General features: G+C 52.8%; 3 protein-coding genes and 1 long non-coding RNA gene across 5 annotated transcripts in view; 3 read left to right on the top strand and 1 right to left on the bottom strand.

Moving 5' to 3' along the window:
• The first annotated feature begins 200 nt into the window (after positions 1–200).
• Positions 201–9,199, top strand: EEF2 (eukaryotic translation elongation factor 2). Its single transcript, XM_080382250.1, has 15 exons — positions 201–355; positions 1,108–1,322; positions 1,998–2,179; positions 2,265–2,476; positions 3,311–3,489; positions 3,865–3,970; positions 4,283–4,396; positions 4,586–4,724; positions 5,149–5,344; positions 5,528–5,786; positions 6,098–6,205; positions 6,309–6,662; positions 7,514–7,696; positions 7,785–7,917; positions 8,779–9,199. Exons 1-15 carry the CDS (start codon positions 353–355, stop codon positions 8,970–8,972), a joined length of 2,577 nt encoding a protein of 858 aa, XP_080238376.1. The 5' UTR covers positions 201–352; the 3' UTR covers positions 8,973–9,199.
• A 315-nt stretch (positions 9,200–9,514) lies between these two features.
• DAPK3 (death associated protein kinase 3) lies at positions 9,515–16,123 on the top strand. Its single transcript, XM_080382296.1, has 9 exons — positions 9,515–9,607; positions 10,966–11,109; positions 12,745–13,105; positions 13,314–13,443; positions 13,596–13,644; positions 13,802–13,828; positions 13,927–14,079; positions 14,650–14,695; positions 14,909–16,123. Exons 2-9 carry the CDS (start codon positions 11,048–11,050, stop codon positions 15,449–15,451), a joined length of 1,371 nt encoding a protein of 456 aa, XP_080238422.1. The 5' UTR covers positions 9,515–9,607; positions 10,966–11,047; the 3' UTR covers positions 15,452–16,123.
• A 4,809-nt stretch (positions 16,124–20,932) lies between these two features.
• NMRK2 (nicotinamide riboside kinase 2) lies at positions 20,933–27,494 on the bottom strand. Of its 2 annotated transcripts, none has more exons than XM_080382335.1 (8): positions 27,332–27,494; positions 25,956–26,046; positions 24,535–24,583; positions 24,166–24,337; positions 22,506–22,577; positions 21,898–22,004; positions 21,385–21,470; positions 20,933–21,313 (listed from the first exon to the last, which is right to left on the bottom strand). In XM_080382335.1, the coding sequence occupies exons 1-7, from the start codon at positions 27,355–27,357 to the stop codon at positions 21,385–21,387; spliced, it is 603 nt and encodes a 200-aa protein (XP_080238461.1). In that variant the 5' UTR covers positions 27,358–27,494; the 3' UTR covers positions 20,933–21,313. The 2 variants fall into 2 exon arrangements, with proteins under 2 accessions (XP_080238461.1, XP_080238460.1); XM_080382334.1 differs by having other exon boundaries at positions 20,933–21,287.
• Positions 26,060–27,542, top strand: part of LOC308061820 — a 30,610-nt gene continuing 29,127 nt past the window's right edge. The window contains exon 1 of the long non-coding RNA XR_013927362.1: positions 26,060–26,563. This is a non-coding gene — a long non-coding RNA (uncharacterized lncRNA). The remainder of the gene's footprint in view (positions 26,564–27,542) is intronic.

Below are 27,542 nucleotides of genomic sequence, written 5' to 3'. Positions count from 1 at the left end.
CGCGCTGCGGCCCGAGCTAAGCCACGGCGGGGCGGCGCGGGAGCCGCCGTCCCCAGCTGCCCGCAGGCCCCGGTGCAGCCCCAGTCAGCGGCCACGTGGTCCCGCCTCGGCGGAATAGCTTCGCAACCATAGAGTCTGCCGGCCGCTGCGGACCAGAGAGGCGAGGCAGCGCATGCGCATTGGCTACTGGTTGCGCAGGTTCCGCCCCCCGGCCGGCGCCGGCGTATAAGAAGGGGGCGGTTGACGTCAGTGTTCTCTTCCGCCCGCTCTGCGCTCGCCAGCGAGACAGGGCTGCCGCCGCCGCCATTGCTGTAACCCCCCCGCCCCGGAGAATCCACCGCCATCCGCCACCATGGTGAGGCCCTGCGTCCTGCCGCTGCCTTGGGGGGCTGAGCGGGCCCTGCGCTCGCTACACTGTTGGGGATGGCTCGCCGGGGGGCGGTGGCGGGGGCCTGGCGGGCCGGGCTTGGCCGCTGCTGAGGGGAGAGGGGTGGGGCTGGCCAGCGTGCCGCGGGGGGAGGGAGGAGTGTCCCCGGGGGGTTCAAGGCCTTTGCCCGGCTGGGGGGTGGGCTCGGGGGCCTGCGCCATGTCCCAGGCGGGCCCTCCCCTCCCGGTGCTGGTGGGGCCTGGCGGCACGCCGCCTGGCCGGCGGGGGGGTAGCGAGCGGCCGTGATGTGGCACCGGGGCGGTGTTGGCGTTGGGGACGGGGCCTTGCAGCGGCCGGCGGGTGCCTTATGTAACGCTGCGGCCCAGGCGGAGACAGTGGCACGGGCGTACCGGGCTGTCACCGCCCGCCGCGGCGCAGCGCCCGGAGGGGGCTCGCTTTTCGGGAGAGCTGGGCTCAAGGCAGCGTTCCGCGGTTTGTAGGACGTTGGGGTGGAGGAGGAGCGCGCTGGGGGTTTGTGCTGCAACCCCAGGTCCCTCTGCTTGCAGCGCCGCTGTCTGCCGTACCCTTACTGTGGGTTGTCTTGTGACATGGGCTGCATGGGCAGAACTGGTGTCAGTGTGGCTATGGCAGGTATTTGTGGTGTTGGTTTGGCTTCTTAGAGCTACCAAAGCCCTTTCTCAAACCCTGTTTTTCCTTCCCCCCCCCCTTCATTCTTCAAGGTGAACTTCACAGTAGACCAGATACGGGCCATCATGGACAAAAAGGCCAACATCAGAAACATGTCTGTGATTGCCCACGTTGATCACGGCAAATCAACCTTGACTGATTCTCTGGTATGCAAAGCTGGTATCATTGCTTCTGCCCGTGCGGGGGAGACCCGTTTCACTGACACAAGGAAGGATGAGCAGGAACGGTGCATCACCATCAAATCAACGTGAGTTTCCTCCCTTCAGGCACCCCAGTGTTCCTGCTGCATGGTCTGAGTGCAGGGGGGGCTTTGAGTCTTCCACTGGTTTGGTTGCAAGGTGAGAGAAGACGGCATCAGGCTTTCTTTAGTCTAGTTCAGAAGCTCCTCTCTTGTTTGTGAGGATTGCTTAAATGGAAGAGCAAGTATTGATTGGCTTCATAGAGCACTACCTTGGTGGCCACTGGGAAACAGATGTGCAGCTGGGAGCTTCAGTCTTCTGTTTTAGCACTGGGGCTGCTGGATGTGGCGGGTGTCTGCCAGAGTCCTGCTGATGTGGCGTGGAGATTGTCTTGGGAGCATCTCTGGCAGTGTTGGCAGCTGTGTTACCACGGGTGGTTTGAGGACCCTGAGGGACGTGAAGAGGGATGAGAGGCGGTTGGGCCTGGTAGGAAAAGCAGAAATCCTTGGTTGAAAGAAGTGGAACCCTGTGTGGGCACTTCTAATTGCATGGGTTCAGAAGAGCGTAGGAAGGGCTGTTCTTAGCCTGCACTCCTGGTTATCTCCCACACTGGCCTCCCAGGAATACACTTCAGGAAATCCTTAAGCCCAGGGGCAGCCATCTGTGTGGGATAAAAGGATGCTTCTAAGCACTGGGGAGGGGTAACGTAAATAATAATTTTAGTAGTTTTTCTTTTATTTCAGAGCTATTTCCCTATTTTATGAGCTTTCTGAAAATGATTTGGCCTTCATCAAGCAGAGCAAGGATGGTTCTGGCTTCTTGATCAACCTGATTGACTCTCCTGGGCACGTGGACTTTTCATCAGAGGTCACTGCTGCTCTTCGTGTCACTGATGGTGCCCTGGTTGTTGTAGATTGTGTCTCTGGTAAGGTTTTTGCAGTCGTATAAAACTGGAGTGTATGTTGGGCGAGTTTGAAGACAAGGATAACTAATTCCCCTGTGTTTGGCAGGCGTGTGCGTGCAGACAGAGACTGTGCTGCGTCAGGCCATTGCTGAGAGGATCAAGCCTGTCCTGATGATGAACAAAATGGACCGAGCGTTGCTGGAGCTGCAGCTGGAGCCAGAAGAGCTGTACCAGACCTTCCAGCGGATAGTGGAAAATGTGAACGTTATTATCTCCACATATGGAGAAGGAGAAAGTGGCCCCATGGGAAATATAATGGTAGGTGGGAGGCTGTGAATGCTGTGTTTGAAATAATCCCCTTTAGTGAGAGAGAGCAGTTGTCTCCGTGGTTGTTCTTTCCTGTTTCAAGCGGAGAAGCAAGAGCAGAATGATGAAGATGCTTGTGCTGGTTTGGAGCTCTTGCTAGCTTTCCTCCAATATCATCTGTTCAAGGCTCTAGCAAGTAGAGGCTATAAATACAACAATGTTTTCTTCCTTTACGAAGGGTGCTGTTTCATAGGACACCTTCTTGCCTGTATAATATCTGTGATGTTGGGTGGTGTGAGATCCTAGGCTCCTGCACAGCATCCCCCCCAGCTGCCTTCTGCAGTGGAAGGCCAGTAGGTGTTTGCCAGTCCCCATGCTCTGAGCACTGCTCCCTGCTGGGTTCCTGGGTAGCGAGTGGCGCTGTTGGCTGGAGGCTCTGACAAAAAGCTTGCGCTTTGTTCCCATTGAGCACTCTCCTGAGTGCTGCAGGCTTTCATGTATTGCTGAGCATCCCTGTGAAGGATGGGAATGTTACCTGTGCACAAACCAAAGTGGTTGCTGAGCTGTCTGAGTGCGTAGCTGGTTGAAGTGAAGAAAAACCAGTCCAGTTCTGTGGTACAGAGCTAAAATGATGGGTGTGGGCCAGGCTGTCCCTGGACCTCAGAGATGACTGCTGTCACAGAACTCGTGCAAGAGTCACATAGTCCTGAAGCTCCATTTTCAAACTCTTTTTGTACTTGAGTGGTGGTGTTTGGGATGCAGTAGGCTGACTGCTTTAATGCTCCATGGCTGTAAGAGCTGTGGCTCTTCATCTATAACCCAGCTCTCATGTTTGCTTCCTTTCAGATTGATCCGGTGCTTGGTACAGTTGGCTTTGGTTCTGGCCTGCATGGCTGGGCTTTCACTCTGAAACAGTTTGCTGAAATGTATGTTGCGAAGTTTGCTGCCAAGGGTGATGCCCAGCTGAATCCATCTGAGCGTGCCAAGAAAGTAGAAGACATGATGAAGAAGTTGTGGGGAGACAGGTGAGGAATCTTGGCTGTTGATCTTAATTCCACATCAGCCCTGTGTTGCTGCGACATGATGCTGTAGAAGATGGTTAAGGAGGGGGGATGTGGTTGTGTCACTTGTCTCAGTGTCTTGGTGCATGTGCTAGCAAAAGAACCGCTTCCTATGAAATCTTTGCAGTATGGGAAACAGATAAATGGGGAGGGGGTGGTGAGTTGGCAACATGAGTTAAATGTGTTTTGGTGAGTTCTGAAAACCTGAGAGTGATGGGGAAAAGCATGAAGATGGTTGTTACTCATCAGCTCTTTTCTCTGGCCTGAGGAAGTAGAACAAGCCACGCTTCTGTAGCTGAGCTGGGCATTGATACTTATCTGACTTGATTCTTTCTCCAGATATTTTGATCCTGCTACTGGCAAGTTCAGCAAATCTGCTACCAGCCCTGATGGAAAGAAGCTACCCAGGACCTTCTGCCAGCTCATCCTTGACCCCATCTTCAAGGTGAGTTCCTTAGTGTTCAGCTGTGGCTGGTTCCTTTATGCTCTGTGGCTTGGTTACGGTGTGTGATGATGGAAAATTTCTTCACTTTGACCTGACTCGTCTGACTGAAGAAATTTAAATATCTGACACATCTTGTTACTCGGTGCAGGCAGGGAGGCTGGTAGTAAATACTGTGCAGGCAAGTATGTGTCTGAGCCTTGAAATGGATTCAGCAGCATGATGAACCAGAACAGAGATTCTCTTTAGAGACATTTGTGCTGCTGCTTCAAACTGGGTCACTGGTAACATTCATACCTGCTGCTGCTTTTCCAGGTTTTCGATGCAATCATGAACTTCAAGAAAGAGGAGGCGGCTAAACTGATTGAGAAACTGGACATCAAACTTGACAGTGAAGATAAGGACAAAGAGGGCAAACCCCTGCTGAAGGTGAGATTGGTCTGAATCGCCTGTGGGGAGGAGGCGAGTAGTTGTACTGCTCTAACTGCGAGCTTACTAAGCAGCTACAAAACCTGCTTGGGTAGGAGGGTGCTGCTGGGATGTTGGGGGAGCACAGGCAGGTTAACTGCCAGGCCGTGAATGATCTGACTGGGTCTTACTCCTGTGATTTCTGCTCAGGCCGTGATGAGGCGGTGGCTGCCTGCCGGAGATGCCCTGCTGCAGATGATCACTATTCACCTGCCTTCTCCCGTCACAGCCCAGAAGTACCGCTGTGAGCTGCTCTACGAGGGACCCCCTGATGATGAGGCTGCCATAGGTATGATGAGCTGCTGCTTTGCTGCCAGGTGTCTCTTCACATAAGTGCTCAGCGCTCCAGCATGCCTGTAGCCACCTCATTCTCCAAGTACACAGCTTGGAAGCTGCTGTAGTTCTTGAGTCTGTTTCTGCTATGGATCAAACAAACTTACTACCTCACAGCTTTACTCCGGAGGACTGAGCTAGTTAAGTAACTGGAGGGTAGCCAGGGTGTATGCCAAAGGCTCAGGCTAAGCCTGCATTTGTTTAAAACATCTCTTAGTGATGTGATCTTTGTCTCTGTGCTGGCCAGCAGTCTGGACAGAAGTCAACAGCAGGATGGGAAGGTCTCGTGTGGGGATTTGGGGGTGGGTGGGGGGACAGGGCATGTATGCCAGATGCTAGAAGTAATACTGAACTAAGTTGATTTCTCACCTTCCTGCCAGGTATTAAGAACTGTGACCCCAAAGGCCCCCTGATGATGTACATCTCTAAAATGGTGCCAACCTCTGACAAGGGACGTTTCTACGCTTTTGGACGTGTCTTTTCTGGTCTGGTCTCAACTGGCTTGAAAGTCAGAATCATGGGACCAAACTACACACCTGGCAAGAAGGAGGATCTGTACCTGAAGCCAATTCAAAGGTCAGTCCCAGCCAGGGTGTGCTCTGTGCTTCACGTTTGTGATTCTGGTACTCTTCTTGAATCTCTTATCTGAGGCCAGACAGGGAGCTTGGCTGTGGGCTTCAGGTCTGCTGCTGAACTCCAGGATACTGCCTGGTGGGACCTCCTCTTCCAAACGTCCTTAAAACAGCTTTCTTTCACCAGGACCATTCTCATGATGGGCCGCTATGTTGAACCCATTGAGGACGTGCCTTGTGGAAACATTGTTGGTCTGGTTGGTGTTGACCAGTTCCTTGTGAAGACTGGAACCATCACCACCTTTGAGCATGCTCACAACATGAGAGTCATGAAGTTCAGTGTCAGCCCCGTTGTACGTGTGGCTGTGGAAGCCAAGAACCCAGCTGACCTGCCCAAGCTGGTAGAGGGACTGAAGCGTCTTGCCAAGTCTGACCCTATGGTGCAGGTGAATGTCCAGAATGGTTTTGGGGACAGGAGGAGTCCTGGTCCTGCTGGCATAGGAGGCTTCTGCCTTGGTCATGATTGCACTGGGGATGCTGGCAGAATAGTCTTGAATTAAGTATTGCTCCCAGTCCCACCAGAGTGAGGAGTGCTTGGGGTTGGTACTGACTCACCCCAGATTGGTGGAGAAATCATCTAAAAGTAAGCTCTATGAGTCAAAGACAAGAATCAGAGACAGTTGCTAGTGTTTTATGTGCAAGAGCTTTTGCTGCATTGCAGCCAAGCTTCACCTGCTGTGTAAAATGGTCTTTTCAGTGCATCATTGAGGAGTCTGGGGAGCACATCATTGCTGGTGCTGGGGAGCTGCACTTGGAGATCTGCTTGAAGGATCTGGAAGAGGACCATGCGTGCATTCCTATTAAGGTAGAGGGCCTGCAGTGGCAGAGCTGTTGATGAGCTCTGAGCGGCCGTCCTGGTGAGCTGCCTTTTGGTTGGTGGCTTACGCCTCTCTGCTCTGTCACTGCAGAAATCAGATCCTGTTGTGTCCTACCGTGAGACTGTCAGCGAGGAATCCAATGTGATGTGCCTTTCCAAGTCCCCCAACAAACACAACAGGCTGTACATGAAGGCCCGGCCCTTCCCAGATGGCTTGGCCGAAGACATTGACAAGGGTGAGGTCTCTGCCCGCCAGGAGCTGAAGCAGCGAGCTCGGTACCTGGCTGAGAAGTACGAGTGGGATGTCACTGAAGCCAGGAAAATCTGGTGCTTTGGTCCCGATGGCACTGGCCCCAACATTCTGACCGACATCACCAAGGGAGTGCAGTACCTGAATGAGATCAAGGACAGCGTGGTGGCCGGCTTCCAGTGGGCGACGAAGGAGGTAAGGGGCAGCACCTGACTCCGGTCATTGTCATCAAGGGCTGCTGCATGCCTTTTCTCAAAGACATTTCAGAACAACTGTCACACAGTGCAACATTTATAATTCAGAAGTATCTTTTAGGATAAATAAAACTCAGTGACAGCTGGAGTGAAGATGTATCAGTTTAGATGCTCCAGCTCAAGACAAAAAAACTTTCGCCCAGGACTGCAGAGAAACTCATGGCAGCATGCACTTAAAATTTAAAAAGTGTTCTCAGAGAGCAAAATGCAACAGCAGGGACAGGAACTATTAAGATGAATAATACAGCTGGGATCAAAAGAAAAGGTACTTTGAGAGCCTCAGCAAAGATCTGGCCTTATTTACCAAATATTTTTTTGTCAGGGCTAGACGGGAGGTGACTCCAGAATAACAAGGTAACAGATAGACTGGGAACAACAACAGGAGAGGGGGTTTTTGTAAGTTAGTTTCAGTCTCAAGAAGATACATGTGAACAAGTTCTTCTTTTTGTCCCAGTAATGTGGAAAAACTACTTTTCCTGGCCTAATACTGGGGTTGCAGCTTCACAAATGTGTCAGGGCTTCTGTTGACATGAACCTTGGGGCTGTTGCGTGGAGATGCTGGTACGAATGGTTTCAGTGCATGAAGCGTTCCCTGAGGAGCTGCAGTGGTGATGGCAGGCAGGAGTAGCTGATTTGTAGGTTCTGGACAAGGAAGTGATGTGCCAATGGCTCCTTGGTGTGCCAGGTGTGGTCTTGGTGACCTGCTTCCAAGGGACAACCAGAGCCTTCTGGTAGGGAATGCCAGCTGTCTTCCAACACGGTGTTGACTGATGCTCTGCTCTGGTTTTCCAGGGGGTCCTGTGTGAGGAGAACATGCGTGCTGTGCGTTTTGATGTGCATGATGTCACCCTGCATGCTGATGCCATCCACCGTGGAGGTGGGCAGATCATTCCCACTGCTAGGAGATGCCTGTATGCCTGTGTGCTCACTGCTCAGCCCAGGCTCATGGAGCCCATCTACCTTGTGGAAATCCAGGTGAGGAACCTCTGCTCAGCCCGGAAGATCCTGGTTGAGGAAGACATGAGCAGGGTGGCTTGTTGTCCTGACACCTCTCTCTTTGCAGTGCCCCGAGCAGGTGGTCGGTGGTATCTATGGTGTGCTGAACAGGAAGCGTGGCCATGTGTTTGAGGAGACCCAGGTGGCTGGCACCCCCATGTTTGTGGTCAAGGCCTACCTGCCTGTCAATGAGTCCTTCGGTGAGTGTGCTGGTCCTGGGCCTGTGCAGCTCCTGGGAGAGAGATACTTTTGGTCCAGCTGTTTGACCACAACAATTGTGGAGTCATAGAATCATTTAGGTTGGAAAAGACCCTTAGAGTCCAACTGTGAACTCGCCACTGCCAAGGCCACCACTAAACCATGTCCCCAGGTGCCATGTCCACACGTCTTCTGAATACCTCCAGGGACGGTGACTCCACTGCCTCCCTGTGCAGCCTGTTCCAGTGCTTGACATCCTTTTGATGAAGAAATTCTTCCTAACACCAACCTAAACCTCCCCCAGCACAACTTGAGGCTGTTTCCTCTTATCCTGTCTCTTCTTACCTGGGAGGAGATAGTGGTGTCACAGAATGCTTTGTGTTGGAAGGGACCTTCAAAGGCCAATCTAGTGCAATCCCCTTGCCATGAGCAGGGACATCTTCAGTGGGATCAGGTTGCTCTGAGCCCTGTCCAGCTTGACCTTAAACACGTCCAGGGATGGGGCATCCACCATCTCAGCGCAACCTGTGCTTTAGCACCCTTGGCATAAAAAAGTTTCCCTTGTCTAGTGTGAATCTCCCCTTGTCTAGTGTGAATCTCCCCTCTTGTTTAAAACCATGACCTTGCCCCGTTGCCTGAAGGCTGCCCCCCTTTTTCTAGCAGCCCCCTGGGAGGCTGCCATGGGGCTTCTCTGGCCCCAGCTCCCCGGCCATCCCATGGAGAGCTGCACTGGTGTCGGCATCTGCTCTGGCTTCCTCTGCCCTACCTGTGCCAGCAGCACCACGGGGTGTGGGATCAGCAGGTGCTAATGCTGAATGATGCCTGTTCCCCACCCGCCTCACCCTCTCTCTTCTTCCTCACAGGTTTCACAGCGGATTTGAGGTCCAACACGGGGGGCCAGGCTTTCCCCCAGTGTGTCTTCGATCACTGGCAGATCCTGCCCGGGGATCCCTTTGACAGCACCAGCCGTCCTTGCCAGGTGGTGGCTGAGACCCGCAAGCGCAAAGGGCTGAAGGAAGGCATCCCTGCCCTTGACAACTTCCTTGACAAACTCTAATTAAACACCTTGGACTCTGGGGGAGGGAAAAAAAGATTAATTAATTAGCGTTAATGCCCATGCAAAGGGGTAGATGCCCGTGCCCACCATCTCTTTGCATTGTTAATCAGTTTCATAGCAATTTGAGACTTTAAATGAGGAGAGGAGAGAAAAAAAAAAAAGCCTTATAGGTTTCTGTGTTGCACATGACTCATCTTTGCCATTGTAACTAAAACATTTCCACTAGACTTGCCCAACTCTGTATTTATTTGACTCAAAAGCGTTAATGCAGAAGGTCAGGGGAGGGGACATGCTCCTCCGTTTGTCCCCAGATGGGGTAAATCGATGCAAAACGGGGAGGGGGGGGGGGGGGAGATGCCCGTCTACAGTGTGACTGTCTGTTGTGACCATCGCCGCCTGTATTAGTGCCACTGGAATTAATAAAATCGGATAATGGTGATGGGTGTGCGTTGCGGTGCTTTGCCGGGAAGTCGGGCGCCTCCTGGCGGGGGGGCGGGCTCGGCGCGTTACGTGTGGGAGGAGTGTCAGCCCCGCCAGCCAATCCCCGGCTCCGCCTGGGGGCGGGGCATCGTGCGGCGCGTGGGCGGGGCCAGCGGCAGTGCTGGAATGCGGCGACGCGGGCGGCGGCGGCCCAGGTGGGGCCGTGGAGGCTGTGGGGCTGGGGTTGTGGGGCAGGGAGGGGGGTCTGGGGGGCTCTGGGAATGGGAGAGGGGCGGCGGTTTGAATTTTGGGGGTGTGTGAGGGGTGGGATGGGGCTGGGAGGGATGAGGGGCGCGTTGAGGCCTGTAGGGCAGGGAGGGGCTGTGAAGGGCTGGGGGTTTGGGGGCTGTGGGGCGGGGAGGGTCTGTGAGGCATCAGGGGGGCTGGAGGTTTGGGGACTGTGGGGCAGGGAGGGGCTATGGGTGATCGGGGGGGCTGTGAGGGATTGAGGGTGTGGGGCAGGGAGGGGTGGTGAGGGGCTGGGGGTTTGGGAGCTGTGGGGCAGGGAGGGTCTGTGAGGGATTGGGGGGCTGTGAGGGATCTGGGGGGCTGGGGTTTTGGGGGCTGTGAGGCAGGGAGAGGCTATGGGTGATGGGGGGTGGGCTATGAGGGATTGGGGGGGCTGGTGCCTGTGGGGCAGGGAGGGTCTGTGTGTGAGAGGCTGGGGGTTTGGGGGCTGTGGGGCGGGGAGGGATCAGGGGGGCTGGGGGTTTGGGGGCTGTGGGGCAGGGAGGGACTATGGGTGATCGGTGGGGGGGATGTGGGCAGGGAAGGGCTGTGAGGGATCAGGGGGGCTGGGGTTTTGGGGGCTGTGGGGCAGGGAGGGGCTATGGATGATTGGGGTGGTGGGCTATGAGGGATTGGGGGCTATGGGGCAGTGAGGGGCTGTGGGGGATCAGAGTTTGGGGGCTATAGGGCAGGGAGAGGCTGTGGGGCAGGAAGAGGCTGTGAGGGATTAGGGCAGCTGGGATTTGGGGAATGTGGGACAGGGAGGAGCAGTGGGGGATTGGGATGAGGGGGCTGTGGAGTTGGGGGCTATGGGGCAGGGACGGGGTGTTGGGCAGGAAAGGGCTGTGGGGGATTGGGATGGGGGCAGCAGGATGCTGCTGCCTGGGTCAGGGGTCCCTCTACCAGTCTGGTGTCACTGGGTGCAGCGCCAAGAGGTTTGGGATTGAGCGTGGCCTACAGCCGTGGGGCCCACAGCCATGGGGCCCATGCAGCCACCACCCTTGTTCCTTCCTCTCTCCCACCAGGACATCACTACTGGGGCTGGGGTGGGCAGGGGCTTCCCATGGGCCTTGGGGCATGATGAGGCTGGGGGGCAGCCCCAGGATGAATCTGCAGCTCAGCCCCAGCTGCCCCACGGCACAGCACCCAAGGGGCTGCACTGCTCTGGGGCTCCCTGCTGTGTCCCCCTGTGGGGAGAGGGTCCCTGTGCCACATCCTAGCCCCGAGCTGTGCTGCTGTTGGCGTGCAGCTCCCGAGGCATAAACCCCCTTTTCTGGTGCCGCAGGTGCTGATCGCTGGCTGCTCCCCAGCGTCCTCCTCCGCTTACAGGGTCGGAGCGGCTGCAGCTCCACAAGGGCCCCGCAGCCATGTCCACCTTCCGGCAGGAGAGCGTGGAGGACTTCTATGAGATGGGGGAAGAGCTGGGCAGGTGAGTGACATCCCGCCACGCTCTCTGGGGGGCTTCTGTGGCTGCACCCCCTCCCCGAGCCCTGGGCCAGCAGCTTCTTCCAGCTGCTGCAGCCCCCGTGGTATTCCCATGCCGGTGGCATCCCCTGTGCCACAGTTGTGCTGCCTGCAGGCAGTGGGGCTGGGGGCTGTGCTGAGAGCCAGGTACCTCTGGCAGCTATTTATTTAAAAAAGAGAAGTCATTAATTAACATTAAGCTCACTTCTATATCTGGGCAGGCCTAGCAGCTCCCTGCGGAGCTCCCGTCCTGTCTGGGTTTGGCCAGGGCTGCCGGGCCTATGCTGGTGGCTTCCGGCCCTTCCCGGTCGCTGCAGCCTGGCTCTGCGCCTGCGGGACAGATGTGGGGGTGAATCACTGCATGCAGATGGGATTTAATCATCCGGGATGCAAAGGCAGTGGCAGTGGGGGGGAGTGTGGGCTGGGTTTGGATCCTCCAACGCTGCCTTGCCGCGCCAGCCCCATGCCGGCATGGCTGGGACTTGGGGTCTGCTGCCACCATGGGACCCTGGGGGTGCTCCTCCTTGGGCACTGGGAAGTAATTGTACAGCAGAAACCTTTTGGGTGGCTTTATCTTTTTTTTTTTAAGAGGGCTTTCCAGGGCCTTGTTCCAGGTCTGCTTCCCCTTTGGGGCTGCGCTGTAGCTGTGGTCTGGTGTGAGCCTTGGGGATGGATGCGGTGTCTGGGGGTCGGCTCTCACCTGGGCAAGGCTGGTCCCTGCCCTGGGGGGCCTGTGGGTGCCCACAGCTGTGATCCGCGGGATGTATAAAGGAGTCTTAGGTCCGGGCATGTGCAGATGCTGGTGACAGTGGGCGGTGACGGGGACTGCACATCACCACGTGCTGGTGGAGATGGCCAATGGCCAGGGCAGTGGGGAGAAGCCTGGGGACTGGGATGGATCCTGTCCCAGGGTGTTGAGGGCCACTTGGGCATTCCGGCAGAGGGGCCGTGGATGGCTCAGCCAGGATGGGGAGGGACAAGGGTCGACATTCTGCTGTAGCAGTGGTGCTGGTATTGTCAGACCCTGGCCCCTTGAAGCGCCTGTCGATGCCCAGAGCCCTGCCTCCCCCCGGCCCCTGACGCAAGCATGCTTTGAACTGCCAGTTCCTCTTAGTTCAGGCATTTCCTCCCCACCTCAGCCCTTCCCCGCTGGAGCTTTATGGTCCCCCAAGGGCCACTGGGCTCCAGGGTTTGCTCCTGGGAGCAGCCCAGGGGCTTTTGGCTGGAAACAGGGACAATGGCATTTCCCACCCGCCAGGCAGTCACAGCAGCACCCAAACAGCCCAAGGAGGGTCAGCAGCTGCCGCATCCCTGGGAGGAATATTTTTCCTCCATCCCGGGCACTGCTGGGGTTTACATGCCTGCTGTGGCAGTGCCAAGGTGTGTAAACCCCAGGAGCGTGCCGGGAGCATGGGAGCTGCGTGTGGGAGGACCCTGATTCCTGACAGTGCTGGGGGAAACCATGTGTCCTCCTGTGCAGCGCAGTGTCCCTGCATGCAGCATCCCACATCCTCATGCTGGTGCTGGCCCCGCTGCCAAGCACACGCTAGCACACATGATGTGGGAAATCCTCTCCTCACCTCCTCCCTGCATCCCGCAGCGGCCAGTTTGCCATTGTACGAAAGTGCCGGGAGAGGAAAACGGGTCTGGAGTATGCAGCCAAATTCATCAAGAAACGTAGGCTGTCATCCAGCCGTCGGGGCGTGAGCCGGGAGGAGATCGAGAGGGAGGTGGACATCCTGCGGGAGATCCAGCACCCCAATATCATCACGCTGCATGACATCTTTGAGAACAAGACAGATGTGGTGCTGATCCTGGAGCTGGTCTCAGGCGGCGAGCTCTTTGATTTCCTGGCTGAGAAGGAGTCCCTGACAGAGGAGGAGGCCACCCAGTTCCTCAAGCAGATCCTGGACGGGGTGCACTACCTGCACTCCAAGCGCATTGCCCACTTCGACTTGAAGGTGAGGTCTGGGAGGTGCAAACACTGTGAGCTAGGCATCTGGGGAGCAGGGACGAGCATCCAGGCTCCTGTGGAGTGGTGGGGCTGGCTCTGGGATCTCTCCCTACTTGAAGTGTATGTCTTGTCCTCCGAGGAGAGGTGCCCAGGGCAGCACAGGGCTCCCACGGGTTGGCATGTTGGGGTAAACACCAGCTCCTCTCCCATCGTAGCCGGAGAACATCATGCTGCTGGACAAGAACGTGCCAAACCCTCGCATCAAACTCATCGACTTTGGGATCGCCCACAAGATTGAAGCTGGGAATGAATTCAAGAATATATTTGGGACTCCGGAGTTTGTAGGTGAGTCCTGGCTGGTGGCATCCCTGTGGGGCTCCTCTGGGCTCCAAAAGCTTTGGCTTAATCCTAAGGAGATGCCCAAAGCCCTGCTGTCCATGGGGGCAAGCTTCTTTCCCCCAGACTAAGCCTGTTTTCTCCCCTCTTTCCTTCTAAAGCCCCAGAAATTGTGAACTACGAACCCCTGGGGCTGGAGGCTGACATGTGGTGAGTGTGTCCCCTTCCAAGCACCTTCCAGTGGCACCAGCAGCTGGTCCCCGGGACCAGGGTCATGCTGGCATATCTCCCCTCTTGCTGAAAGTGCAGGGAGAGGGGACTGACAGCACTCTGCGGGGCTTCAGCCTCATCTTCCTCTCTCTTCCAGGAGCATCGGGGTCATCACTTACATCCTGTGAGTATATGGGGAGTCTGGGGGAGGTGGGCTCTGCAGGGTGAGTCCCCCGCCTTGGGCTGTTGCCTTTTTGGGGTGTCATCCCACTCTTGCTGCAGGCTGAGCGGAGCATCCCCCTTCCTGGGGGAAACGAAGCAAGAGACCCTGACCAACATATCTGCTGTCAACTACGACTTTGATGAGGAATATTTCAGCAACACCAGTGAGCTGGCCAAGGACTTCATCCGCCGCCTGCTTGTCAAGGACCCCAAGTGAGAGACAGGGAGCACAGCTGGGGATTGCCCTGGGAGAGGGTTGGTCCCTCCTACCTGACGCTCCGCTCCGTGTACAGGCGGCTCCCCCATCTCCTGCCTGCTGCCAGCCCAGAGGGCCTTTGCCCATCCCTGTTGTGCTGCTTGTTTATAAATCCCATTTGTCTCCCTGTTTCCCTCCTGCTGCTTGTAACATTTGGTGTTGTGAAACATCTGGAAACTAAAGTCTTTCCCCTAGGCATGGGGTGAATTCTGGGATCACCCTGAGGGTGCAGCAGCTCAGCTGAAAAGGAGGGAACGGGGTCTGGAAGGGACCAAGGGCTGACTGGAGCACCCATTGGCCATCGGTCGGGAGGTTCCTGAGGGCTCTTCTTCGCTCCTGGGAGGCTGGCTGAGGGTGTGGGGGCTGGATGCAGCCCCTGTCTGTAGCGGCCTCTGAGTACAGGGGGTTTGTCTGGGCTCATCCGTGCCCCAAAGGTGGTAGGATCTTGAGCTGCTTTTCCAGGACTTTAACAGGGAAGGAGGCAGCAGAGCCTCTGCCCCTCAATCTCAGCCTCACTGTCTTTGCAGGAAGCGGATGACCATTGCTCAAAGCCTGGAACACCCTTGGATTAAGGTGAGGACTCAAAGAATTGGCACTTTTTGGGTGTCAAACATCCAAGAGGTTGTGGTTAGGTGTTGATGCACTGGCAGCTCTCCACTGCTCTTTTCCAAGCCCCAGGTGGGGCTGATTTGGTGCTGCTGGTGGCCGTGTTGCTGGGGGTGCTGAGCCTGTCTGGGTTCTGCTGTCCCGGCTGTGCCCCACACCTGCAGCTGTCCCTCTCTCTAGGTGATCAAGAGGAGGAATGTCCGCAATGAAGACAACTGCAAGAAGCCTGAGCGCCGCCGGCTGAAGACCACACGTCTGAAGGAGTACACCATCAAGTCCCACTCCAGCATGCCGCCAAACAACACGTACATCAACTTTGAGCGCTTCTCCAAGGTCATGGAGGAGGTGGCTGCAGCCGAGGAGAGCCTGCGAGAGCTGGAGAGGAACAAGAAGTCCTTCCAGGAGGACATCGAAGCCCTGCTGTCCATCTATGAGGAGAAGGAGTCGTGGTACAAAGAGGAGAATGAGAGCATCAGCCAGGACCTCCGCCAGATCCGGCAGGAGCTGCAGAAGACAGAGGCCCTGAAGAAGCAGGCGCAGGAGGAGACCAAGAGCGTGGTGCAGGTGGCCAACAGCCTCAAGAGGCGTTACCGAAAGCTGGAGAACCACTATGAGGCGCTGGCCAAGCAAGTGGCTTCGGAGATGAAGTTTGTCCAGGAGCTGGTGTGGTCCATTGAGCGGGAGAAGCTGCAGAGCAGCGAGGGAGACGGCAGCATCCGCTAGCTGGGTCGATGCTGAGGTCGGCTGCCCTGGGGCTGGGTTGGGTCCCTCCCGATTCCCCCGGCTGACCCACAGCGGCAGGCAGAGCCGAAGGGGCCTCGGTGGCTCTGCCCCTTGGTCACCCGAGGAGCCGGTCCACCGACAGCCTTTGGTAAATATCCCCAGGCTCTGCTGGGCTTATGGTGGCATGCTGGGGGCTTACGCCTCCTGGAGACCCCTGCCTCAGGGGGCTTGAGTTGTGCTCGCCTGGGTTTTGGCTTCCTGCGTGCAGCTCTTGCTTGGCTTGCCGTCCACATGCTCCCCATGCTCCCTCTGCCTGCTCTCCCCCTCGCTGCCACAGTGCTTGGAGACCACTTCTCCCTGTCCCACCTGCGGCCTGGGTCTCTGAGCTGCCGCACCACCCTGTCTGGAGCGGGGGTTTGGTGGGGAGACCCTTGGACTGGGGGTTTGGTGGGGAGACCCCTCCTCTAAACCCCGGCAGCAGTTCAGCATCTGCCACGTGTGAGCCATGACCGAGGACTGATTCCCATGTGGCCAAACATGCTGCAGCCCCATGGGTGACCCTGGCCATCCCCCATTCCCACCGGGGCGTCACACCCCGCTGTTCCCTGCCCCAGCCCTCGGTCCCACCGGGTGCTCCCCCTTTTAACAAAATAAAAGTTTCCGTACACCGGGGTGGCCGCCTTGGCTCCTACAGTGGGAGGATGGGTGGTGGGAAGGGAATGAGAACGCGCTCTGGGGTGACAGCTCCTCTGCTGTGCCTCCAGATGGTGTTTGCGCCCCTGTTCGAGTGATTACCTTAATTTGGGAGGAGAAAAGCTTTTTTTTTTTTGTCTTATCAGCCCCAGTGCCGGTGAGGTCCATGCGAGCTTGAAGGGACTCAGGGGATGGGTTGCGGGGTGCTCCCAGGCTGGGGGAGCCCCCAGCCCTTCTTGCCTCAGACATCTGGGGGGCTCAGGGAAGGCTGAGGGATGGTTCTGGGAACTGGGGAAGGTCTATGGGATCTGGGGATTTCCCTGGGACTTGAGGAAGGCCCTTGGGTGTGGGGAAGGTCCCAGGGTGTCTGTGGAGTTCCTACCCTTTTCCCCAAGGATCTCCCTTTTGCAGGGGACCAGCCTGATCCCATTTCACATGGGAACAGAGTGGATAAGGAATTGGCCTCAATATTATTTGGGCCAGGAAGGGCTGATGGGCTCTGCCATCACTGGAATGCACAGGAGAGCAGCTGGTGGCTGGGACTGGGGTCCAGCCCGTGCTGGACCCCCTCCCCTCACCCCTGGCCTCCTGGGGATGGAGACAGGGATGACAAGGTCCCAAACTGCTGCCTTCTCCAGAGCGTGTGTGAGAGTCCAGGACGGGGTTTTCTGCCTGGAGCACCGCAGGGTTTCTGGCTGCCCACGTTCCTGTGGCCATGGAGCCAAAATCCAGCTGAATTTGATCTGGGGGAATCACCAGCCAAATCCCAGCAGATGGCAGGCGTCTCTCTGGCCCGCCAGCCCCCATGACAGCAGGGGCAGTGGTGGGTTTTCCTCTGGCTGAGCTCCGGGTGAGAGGATTTGCTCAATTTAAACTTTATTTGTCACTCCAGTGCTTCCCCTGCAATTCCCCAGGGGTCTGGGATAGCAATGAGATGGACACAGATGGATGTAGGAGACGTGCCCCATGCCCCCGTCTGTGCCAGCCATGGGGCAGCCCCCGCTGCCCACTGACGTCCCATGGGGTGTAGGTTTCATCCCAACCCACAGGGCACGCGGGTCTGGGGATAATTTTAGTCTGCCCTGTTTTTCCAGGCCATGGCACTTGGCATCCAGTGGTGACGGCGTGACTACCTGGCTGGTGGCAGCATCCCAGGGCAGAGCAGGATCTGTGCCACAGCCTCAGGGTGCAGCTCCTGTGGCTCATGAGGGCTCCAGACATGGTGGGGGACACCAGAGCCTGGCTGGGGGGCTGGGGGCTTTTGCCCTCTCCCTGGGCGCTGCATCTTGGGATCTGGTGTTCGGGGAGAGGCTTTGGGGTGTGGGTTCTGCCGGAGTCCTGGGCATTTGATACGCTCTTGCAGAGCTGATTCATCACCAGAGCCAGCGTGTGAAAGGATGTACAGAAATCCTATCGCAACAGTTGTTCCCGAGCTGTGCAAAGTTCACATAGTGCTAAGGCTTCCCAGATGCTCCTTGTGCTGCGGGTTTCTGTTTCATGCTTCTGCAAGGCTCTGGGAAGGTGCTGGCCATTCACCCCGGCTGGCACTGCCTTCTCCTCCTCCTCCTCCTCCTTTTTAATAAGCAGAATTTAGGGTGGTTTTTGTTGCCACTGCACTCAGGGTGACCTGCTCTAGAGGGTTTTAAATTGCAAAGTATTGGCTTGACTTCAGCAGGCTGCATCATGTACCATGTACAGCTGCAAAGAAGGGGGAAAATACCAGCCTCTCACCGCAGAGGAGGATTTACTGGGGAGAAAGTGTCTGGGAGGAAATACTGCAGGGACTCGGCTAATGCTGAACACTGTAGGAGCTATGGTGGTGCTCAGAAATGAGGGGGTGTGCTGGTCCTCAGGGGATTTTGGTGATTGGATGTACTGGGATGTTCTGCCTCGGTTCCTCTCTCTGCAATGGGAGCTAACGCCGCCTAGGGTGTTTTATATTCTCTCTGGGCAGAGATTATCAAAGTGCCTTTTTTGGGCTTCAATTTTTGCTTCCTAGAGGCTGGCTTGAGGCGAGTGCAATGTCTTTTCCCTTATATGTCTTCAGAAAGTAAAATGGTTTTGCCTGGCTTATCAGGTGAGGGCTAAACCTATCTGTTAACACCGGGGAAGCCCTGATGGAAATTATATGCCAGATCCTGCTGGGGAGCCGGGGCTGCTTTCTTCCTGCCAGCGAGCAGAGCTGTGGCTAATCTGCGGGAAACACTCCATGTAACGATGTCAAATGGACTTACAAGGTATCGGTGACAAGTTGCAGCACGCTGTCCCTGGCCCAGGCGTTCCTCAGCTTTGCCATTGATGAGTGCCCAGCCGTGTAACAGTGTAATTATAGTTTTGTGGGTCTCTCCAGGCACGCATGGTGCTGCACGCAAGGCAATATGCCTTTTTATAGCTTGTGGAAGTGTGGGTGATGCCATCAGTATTCATGTCTCGTTTCTGGCTGTGGTGTCCCTGTTCCGGCCAGACAATTGGAAAATATCCGTGTAACACTAGGACAAAGTGGTGGATCCGACTTCCTTCTGGCTGCTTCACCAGGCTGTTTAAAAAAAACCCTCGAAATAGGCTTTCTGGTGGGTTTTTTGGGTGACTTTTTGCTAATCTGTAGCAGCTGCTTTTCTGGAACAATGTTTCTAATTAAGGCATACCCAAAAATCTTCTGAAGTGAGCTGTGCTGACACCACAGCCAAGTTATTTTAGTGCCCAAAAGATCACCACACTCATCCCACGTGAGATGTTTTGTACTTTTAACATGGTGAACCTTTTATGCGTGGTGCGCTGCACGTGCTTTAGTACATCAGTTTGCTGGCACTTCCTATCTTTAGCCAGTGTATTTCGATAGCGAGTTGACAGATCTCAGCGTGCTCACCTAGCTCACTACACTATTTAACCTCAATTAGTTACCAGGCACAGCACGGTGGGGAGAGGTTATTATTAGCACGGAGCCAGGCACTAGCCAGGGGCAGCATGGCAAGCAGGTTGTTGCTCTGGGTTGGTTTTGTTTGGAGAAAGGGAGGCAGAGGGCCAACCTTGTTGCTCTCTGCAGCTTCCCGAGGATGGGACGTGGAGAGGGAGGTGCTGAGCTTTTCTGCCTGGGATCCAGGGAGACGCCAGGACACCTGGGAATGGCTCAGAGTTGCGCCAGGGAGGTTCAAACTGGACATGAGGAAGCATTTTACCGAGAAGGTGCTCAGACACTGAACGGGCTCCCTTGAGGCAGGCGATGCCCCGAGCCTCTCCGTGTTAAGAGTCAAGTTGGCCAATGCCCTTAGTAACGTGCTTAGCTTTTGGCCAGCCCTGAGGCGGTTGGGCAGTTGGCCAAGGTGATCGTTGTAGGTCCCTTCCAGCTGACCTTGTCTAGTCTTGTCTCTTCTACAGCTGCAGTGAGCTGTTCTCCCCAGCACACAGCTGAGTGGACTTTGCCTCAGGTGTCTGGTGGCAGCACAGACCCACCCAAGCACACAGGGCAGAGAGGAGATGATGTTTTTTGTAGCACTCACTTGTCGCACTGCTCAGGCTTCCTGCGGGGCTGCCTGGGTGAAGGTCACCACTCGGCTCAGGGGTGGAGGTTCTGCCAGAAAGCCTGGCAGAGAATAGTTGTGCTGTTCATAAATGAGGAAACTCAGGCAGAATGTTGTTCTCAAAGTACATGATAAGCAGGAAAATAAAGGTCTACCGCTCGGCTTTAGCTTCAGGAACAATATCCCCATTCCTTTCTCAAGCATGTTTTCCTCCACGTTATGAGTTATTTCAGTATTCTGATTGTGTTTGCTAAATTACTTTTGTGCTGTCTGGCTTGAAGTGGGAGGCTGCCTTTATCTCACTGAAATACTGAGGAAAAGCTGATCAGCGGAAAAATCAGTAGAATTATTGCCACTGATATTTTACTTGTAGTTTTACTAGAAGGGGAAGACATGGATGTATAAGAAATCTGTGGACTCCTTACAAACTTACTGGAAGGACTTTAAGAAGCAGAACCTCCTGTACCTGCCCTTTAGAGTTGCAGTGTGCTGCCTGGCACATGAATGCAGGGTGTTGTCACAAGCACGTAACCTGCTTGGGTGCAGGCTCCTCTGCGGGAGGTTGTGAAGGCTGGTTACGTGGAGTGCAAAGGACAGTTTTCTACAACCCACAGTCCTCAGAGCACTTTCACAGTGAGTTAAGGAAAAGTCTATTAGTAAACAGACTGCACATGTACTCCAGGGTTTTTTTTCCAGACAGACTAGGATGGAGTTCAGTACTAATAATACCTGAAGAGTTCCCCAAGCTAGCACAATTTTAATACGAGGCTGCTACTTTCATTCACACACATAGCCATTTCCACCTCTTGAGGCACAGCTACCTGGAGAATTTAGGACCAAATAGCATTCTTGTTTGGATCACAAAAGCAGGAGAGGCTTCTGTCCAGGCTTTGCACCTTGGGTCACTCATCTGCTATGTGAGGCAGACTGTGCTATCTTTGTGTGCTAATTTGTTTTGAGCACGAAGTGAGAAACACCACAAAGCTGAGACAGACATTAAACTGGTTTCATACCAGCACTTTAAAAATATCTGAAGCGCTGTTCACCTCCCATAACCACCCCTGAGAACCTCACTCTTACTGGGATGTATGAACAAGGTGCCCAGGCCAGCGCTAGCACTAGGTTTGAAGCTGCACATGTGTGAAGGCTGTTGTGTTTTTGGAGGAGTTTTGTGCCTATTTCTACTACAGTAAATGCAGTTTATTTATTAAAACAGGACCTCAAAAGAAAAACAGGAAAAAAAAAAAAAAAGACTTTGATTTTTACTGAATTTAAGAGATGACATTACAAACAAGCCATTACATAAAGACTTAATAACTGCAGAAGCACGTAAGCAGAAGAGTCAGTTGTTTCTACAAGTTGCTCTACTTGTTCCATTATAAAAACACATTTTCAACTTATGTTTCATAAGCCAGTGGAATATAAAATAATAAAAAAACCAAAACACCAAAACAATCCTGTCCATCACAGAGTTATGAATAAGTTATCTTCATTTTTCAATTATATACAAAAGATACTTCCTAAAGGACAGTATAAGAAGAGTTTACACAAATAAAATGCTCATTCTGACTTCTAAGTACTATTTACATCATCCTGTACACGGGTCTTTCAGGTCTTCTGAGACCCTGAAAAGCAAGAAAGGAAGGTATAACTACACAAGCATAAGAGCAGGTTGCTTCCAGCAGTCAAGTTTCACCCCCTCAGAAGCAGGGACATCCTTACCTATAAACAATTTAAAAGCTTGTTGTGAATATCTTCAAAGACTTGGTTATAAAGTTCATCTCTAGACTTCAGTCCATCTAAATAAACTGAAAGAAAAGGATGGAGTCAGGCTGTAGGCTTTTGATCAGAACAAAATTTCTGTGGATTAATTTTAAAATATTTCAGACTATCAACCCAAATGATAGATTGTTAACTTGTTTTCCAATTGGAAAAACAGAACCAGTCTGAAAAACCTGTGGCCCACAGAATCTCTTATCCTATTATAATATAATGTGTTGCTGTATGGTTGGTTTTTTTTTCCTGCCCCTCCCAAAGTGCTCTAGTATGAAACAAAGGGAAAAAGTTCCTAGTTCTAAAACAGCACATTTATCTGGACAAAGTAGGCCAGGATTACAGCTTAGCAGTAAAAATAGTGCCTTGCATCATTACAGTTAAATTTTCCTTGAATTAAATTACTGTCTTCCTTAAAATCCACAGTACAATGCCAAAAGATTTGTATTTGGGGAGGCTTACCAACATCAACACCGCAGTCCTCCATTTCTTTCCTGTGTTTTAAGTACATGGGCCAGACGTGTCCGTCAAAGAGACCCGGTGGGTCAGGAACAGTGTAGTTCCGTGTACTGCAAACCAACACGGAAGAACATCAGGACTACTGGGATTGTGCTGCATCCTGCACTCTGCTAAAGCCTGAAGTTAAATACAACTGAGCAGCTGTCTGATTACATAAAAGCTCATTGTCATCATCCAGTCTCTCATTGATACTGGTCTGTGTTTTGCAACAAGTTTATTTAAGCACCCAAAGCGAATGCAGAAGCTACAGGTAGCTGATGAAGGCAAAGCAAGCAGTCTGAGGGTTTACTGACACTTGCGGGGGAAGCATGCAACAGCTCTGCTCCTTTTGCACCAACGTGCTGATCTTCATAAAACCTGAAGGGGACTGCCAGATCAAGTTTCAGAAAATACCATATGAAAGTTTCTTTCTCCAGTTATATTAACTTTTCAACTGTAATTCTGATGTGACACCAATATATCCCATTAAGAGCACCATAAAGGTAGCCTGAAGGCTTGCCTCCAGTAGTCTTTATTGGAAGGATTAGACTTGCATCAGAGAATCTTCTTACCTTCTCCTCCTTTTGCATTCATCGTATGGCACCGCCAGGTAGTAGCGTATGTCAAATAGGTCTATCAGTGGTCTAGGGTAGGGTAGAGAGAAAGAACATGTCTATTTTTTTTTCCTGACACAGTAAAGTGTTAAATCACCCCGAAAGCCATAAAAAAAAAATCTGCCTCTCATATTAGGGTCTATTGCAGACAAGTGCAAGTGTTTTCATTGCGACAGAAGCTCATGTACAGTAGGTTTGTTAGTAGCTATAAAGCATGGAGAATGCTGTTTTCTGAAGATCTGAATGGTATGCCAGGTACTTTTCCCACCCGAGTGCCTGCTACTACTTACTGTGGAAGATCAGACACTAGGCTGGGAAGACCTGGGGTGGGAATCATGCCTTTTTCTAGATCATTTCTAATTCTGCTTGCAGTAGGCCAGTCTAAGTTGCAATTTATCAGTCTGATATGAACTGACTTATCAAACCGTCTGGCCTGTTGTGCTGAAGCAAGCTGCCAAAACACGCATGGACACACACATCTGGTACAAGGCAGCTCACCAACTCATATTCTTTTCCAGAAACACAGGGAGTTTGCTCTATGCTATTAGGCTGAAGAAAATAAACCCAGAAAAATCCTTGAAGCAGATCTAGTTTGAACGTAGTGGGATTACCAGCGCTTAATATAGTATGAACTGAGCAAGCCCCAGGTCTGTGGATGGAATACTCCCTCTGGACTATGGAGAGGCTCCTGTTAACGACATGGAGTGGTTCAGAAGGATCAGTAACCTTCAGGGAAGGTACCAAGGGTTACCTCCCTGGGGGCAGGCCAAGAACACCCGGCAGTTTGCCAGCACTATCTCCAGCTGGCCATTCTGGGTATGGCTAATCCGAGACTGCCATTTTACATTCAGTTTGGAAAGCCGGAATGGTGCTGGCTTGTCTTGTGGTACAGCTTATAAACAGCTCCATTTTTGCCAAGTGTCATGAACAGCTTGTTCTCTAGAGTTTTGTAAACAAAACTATAGTTTGGAGCCAAGAATCTTCTGCTCATTATGTTTATAGCATGCAATTTTCTTAGGTTTATGTATTTAGCCATTGGAAGTTTTCTCTCTTCACTGCTAGTCTGGTCTCCCCATCTTCCTGGCAAGCACTTTTTCCCCCCCATATGAAAAAAAAAAAAAAGCTCAGTCTTTGCTCCAACATACAATTAATTACTAAGCTCAATTTAGTCAGTATTTAAACAAGTACATGTATCACATGAGAGATCTATTCCTGAATTCCAGGAGAGATTCCAAGCAGTGAATGCAGAATGGATTATCTCCTCATTCTCATCAACAACCTTTGCAGGTCAAGGCTTAGGCAGCGTGGTGGGAGACCAGGAGGGAAGCCTGTGCCTTCACTACTGGCTCAGTGTTTCCAAGTTCTGGTCTAAAGTTTTCCATGCCCTAGAGTTCAAGGGTGCAGCCTAAATGAGAACTTCCTTGAGAAAGTCACCTTGTGCGCCCCACTTTTGCCAGTATTTCCTGGTAAAATTTACATTTCACATGAGAAAAATTCCTCCCTGTGATACCTCAGAACAAGACAGGAAGGGTATATTAGTAAAGAGGAGGTTTTAGCCCTGGCACTAGAGATCTAGTGTTCTTCCCTGGCAAACCATTAATAGTTCCCCAAACCTTACTTGTAATTATAAAGCAGGAAGCCTTCAATGACCAATATATGGATATCTTTGGAGGCTGGCTCTTTAGAGCCAGGCGTAACATTCACCCCGTGGGAACGGGCAAACTTCACTGGGTTCTCAATCCATGCACGCACAGTGCTCACCATTGCCTCCATATCCAAGGAGTCCAACACTAGTTAGGAGAAAGGGGGTGGGTGGGGAAAAGGTATACAATCAAATACCATCAACCATAGTGGCTTGAAAGTATAAAATAGAATAAACTTGTAAAATTGAAATTACATAAATTTACTGTTAAATCTTTAATAATTAAAAAGAAATACTTAGGAAAAAATATACATTACTGCATCCTATAGCGAACACTGCTCTTACCATCCCATTGTTTAAAGCCGTCTTCCCCGACTTCTATTTGATCTTGTGGCTGAAATATAGTGAGCAATAAAACATTGCTGCAAACTCAGCGTGATCAGTTACCTAAGATCCGATCACAACCTGGATGCTACTGCAATACACAACAAAGCAAGTGTTCACTTAACAAAACAATTACAGACCCTGTTTGTACTATATCAAAGTTCCCATCCTTCACCAACCCCAAGAACTTTGAAAAGTTTTTCTTGGCCCAGTCAAGCCACTTTGGACAAAGAGTTCTAGGTTAATCGTTTGATAGGGTGTTATTAGCCAAAATACTATACAGGCCCCTGTTTATAAGTCAATGTATAAGAACTTAAAATGCAAATACAGTGTTAAGTAACTGCTAAGATTTCACATTCAAGAATAGCTATTTTAACTCCTAGCAGCTGTAAAAAAAAAAAAAAAAAGTAGGATGGCATAGCATGACTTCTGGTCGCTTGGTCACTAGCTTCACTTGTGCTAGCATCTGCCAGCTAAACCCACCCGTGAGAAGTCACACAGAATTCCTCCTCTACTTCAAGAGCTCACACCTGCCCAAATTTGTGTGTGAAGCTTCTGGCAAAGAAGCCCTTCCAAATGGGTGCTCCATTCTGTTCCATATGGCTCGTGCTCCTGCACAGGCGGAACAGACCAAGCAGGCAGCTGCCAGTGCTGGAGCACTCTGCACATCGGGGGTCAACACACAGCCACCTGAAGTACCTCTTGGACTTCCACGTGCAGTGGGGTCCAGGTATGCTGTAATTGCTGCGAAGTTGCTGTAGCCTACAAGGTTTAGTAACGTGGTTGTTGTGCAGCTGCTTCCCCTGCTGCTCTCCCAGACGGGTCTTCCACTTTTGTGATTAGTAATCTTTTAATTGGGTTTCTCATACGGAGCTATCAGAACTCCCCAGTACAGCTGTCTGTCTTTATTTAAAGCAGCGTAGGGGTTGCTTAAATCCTGAAGTATCATTTAGAAGCAACATTTTTATTTAAATACAATAAGGGAAACCCAATTATGGAGAAAATTACTTGTGCAGATTACAATAAATAATTTCTAACTTAAATCAGTAGTTCGACCCAAATTTAGATCTGTTGTTAAAACTAAAGGGAACCTTTAGAGAACAATCGTTCTGTGCTTGGCTGTGCCAAGCTCCGCTTCTGCAAAAGCTGGCAGATCCCCACATTTGCAAAGGTCAGTATCTCCTCGCCTGCCCAAAGCGGTTTAAAAAATTAAATATATATTTAAGAAAAAAAATATTAGAAAGTCTGCTGCTCCTAAGCTGTCAAAATGTACTTGGAAAGCATGCATAAGTACATAAAACTTCCAGGGGGGCCCGGCACCGCTATCGCGACACGTACAAGCAGCGGTTAGCGTTTCGAGTGAGGGCAAGAGCTCCGCTTACCTTGAAGAAGTCATCTTGGTGGACCACGCAGCAGTTGGGGAGCGCCTTGATGATCCTGTTGGTCAGGGTGGTTTTGCCACCGTTGGTGACACTGCACGGGGAAGGCGAGACAGCGACGGGAGAGCCGCATTAGAGCTACCGGGCCGCCCTGAGGACACACGAACCGCCGCGGCACCCCGCGCCCAGCCCGTTTGAATTTCCCGCCTCACCGGCACCGCGGCGCGCGCTGGTCGCCGATTGGTCGGCACCGCCCCTCGCCCCACCCCTTCCCCGCCACCGACTGGCTGGGCTCGGCGCGCGCGGGCGGGCAGGCGGGCTCGGCGGCAGCTCGCGCCGCTTCCCGCCCGCTCAACGGCCGCGCTGAGGGACCGCGGGGCCGCGCCGCCATCTCCGCCCTCCTTAGAGACGTTCCCCGGGCCGGGGAAGGTCGGGGGGGCTGCGCGGCTTCGGGCCGCCCGCCACGGCACCCCCGGGGCGGCCTGCGGTGCCCGGCCGGCGCGGGGAGGTCCGAGGCGAGCTTTTAACTCACTCGCTGCCCTAAGGTGCCCCGGCTGGCCTTGGAGGCACCGCCCAGCAGCGCGAACAGCCGCCCGGGGAAAGGCCGGTGGGTAAGACGCGGGTTTATAAAGTGAGCTAGGAACGCGAGCAGCTCGCTTTTTCCTCAGGGCGTGACTCAGACCTCCCCACACCCGCAAAGCCTGTTTTAATATAAAAGGCTTGACTAATCTTCCTTTCCGAAAGACAAGACCTGTCAAGACAGCGCTTACTCCTAATTTTTTATTCAAAGGCTGTAAAAAAAGTCTCACGCGGCCTTTAACCCACGTTATTAACTCTAGGCCCTGCCCGGTGCCAGCGCTGCGAACCACCGGCAGCCGGCAGGGGAGCGCCAGGCTCCGCCCGGCCCGGGCACACAGGCTGCCCTCCTCTGCCGGGGAAAGCGACCCTACGGTTCTAAATTAGTACATAAAAATGGTATCTTCAACATAGAAAAATTATATACCAGCATCCCCGTTTTATTTGAATCAGGATTTCTTTCCTCTCTGTCTTTCAGAGCTTTTAAAAGCCTAACTTCATGCTGAAAACGTTCTTTTTCATAGTTGCAGCACATCATTTCATCAGACCTATAAGCTTACTTGAAATGAGTTTTTTTTTCCTTTGTCAGTGTACCTCCTGATCATCTCAGTTTTATGTATGCCCCCCTGCAGAGCTCTCTAAGTAGCACAAAGAGTCAGCAAGTTGCATCGTTTCTAGAGCCTTGTAATATTATTATAACAGCAGATTTATAATCTTCAAGTCTTACATTATCTCACACAACAATTAAGTGGGAAGAAAAAGCAGTACATATATATATATACACAATATGAACAGGAACTTACCCTCCAATGCCTATGATGTATTTCATCTTTGCAGAGTTGCCTTCTTAGCAGGGATGTGGTAAGAAAAAACACAGGCTTAGAAATGCTGAAATTGCTTTCAGCGGAACAAACCTACACCTGACCCTGCTCCCTCTCTTCAGCTCTACCCTGCCTTACTCTTTCATTGAGGGAAAAGGCGCGTTTGGCTCTAATTTATAGGGCCCCGCTGCAG

This window comes from Falco punctatus (assembly GCF_963210335.1).
Source record: "Falco punctatus genome assembly, chromosome: 4".
Lineage (NCBI taxonomy): Eukaryota > Metazoa > Chordata > Aves > Falconiformes > Falconidae > Falco > Falco punctatus.
Note: the sequence above shows the minus strand (reverse complement) of the source record. Positions and strands in the feature narration are given on the sequence as shown.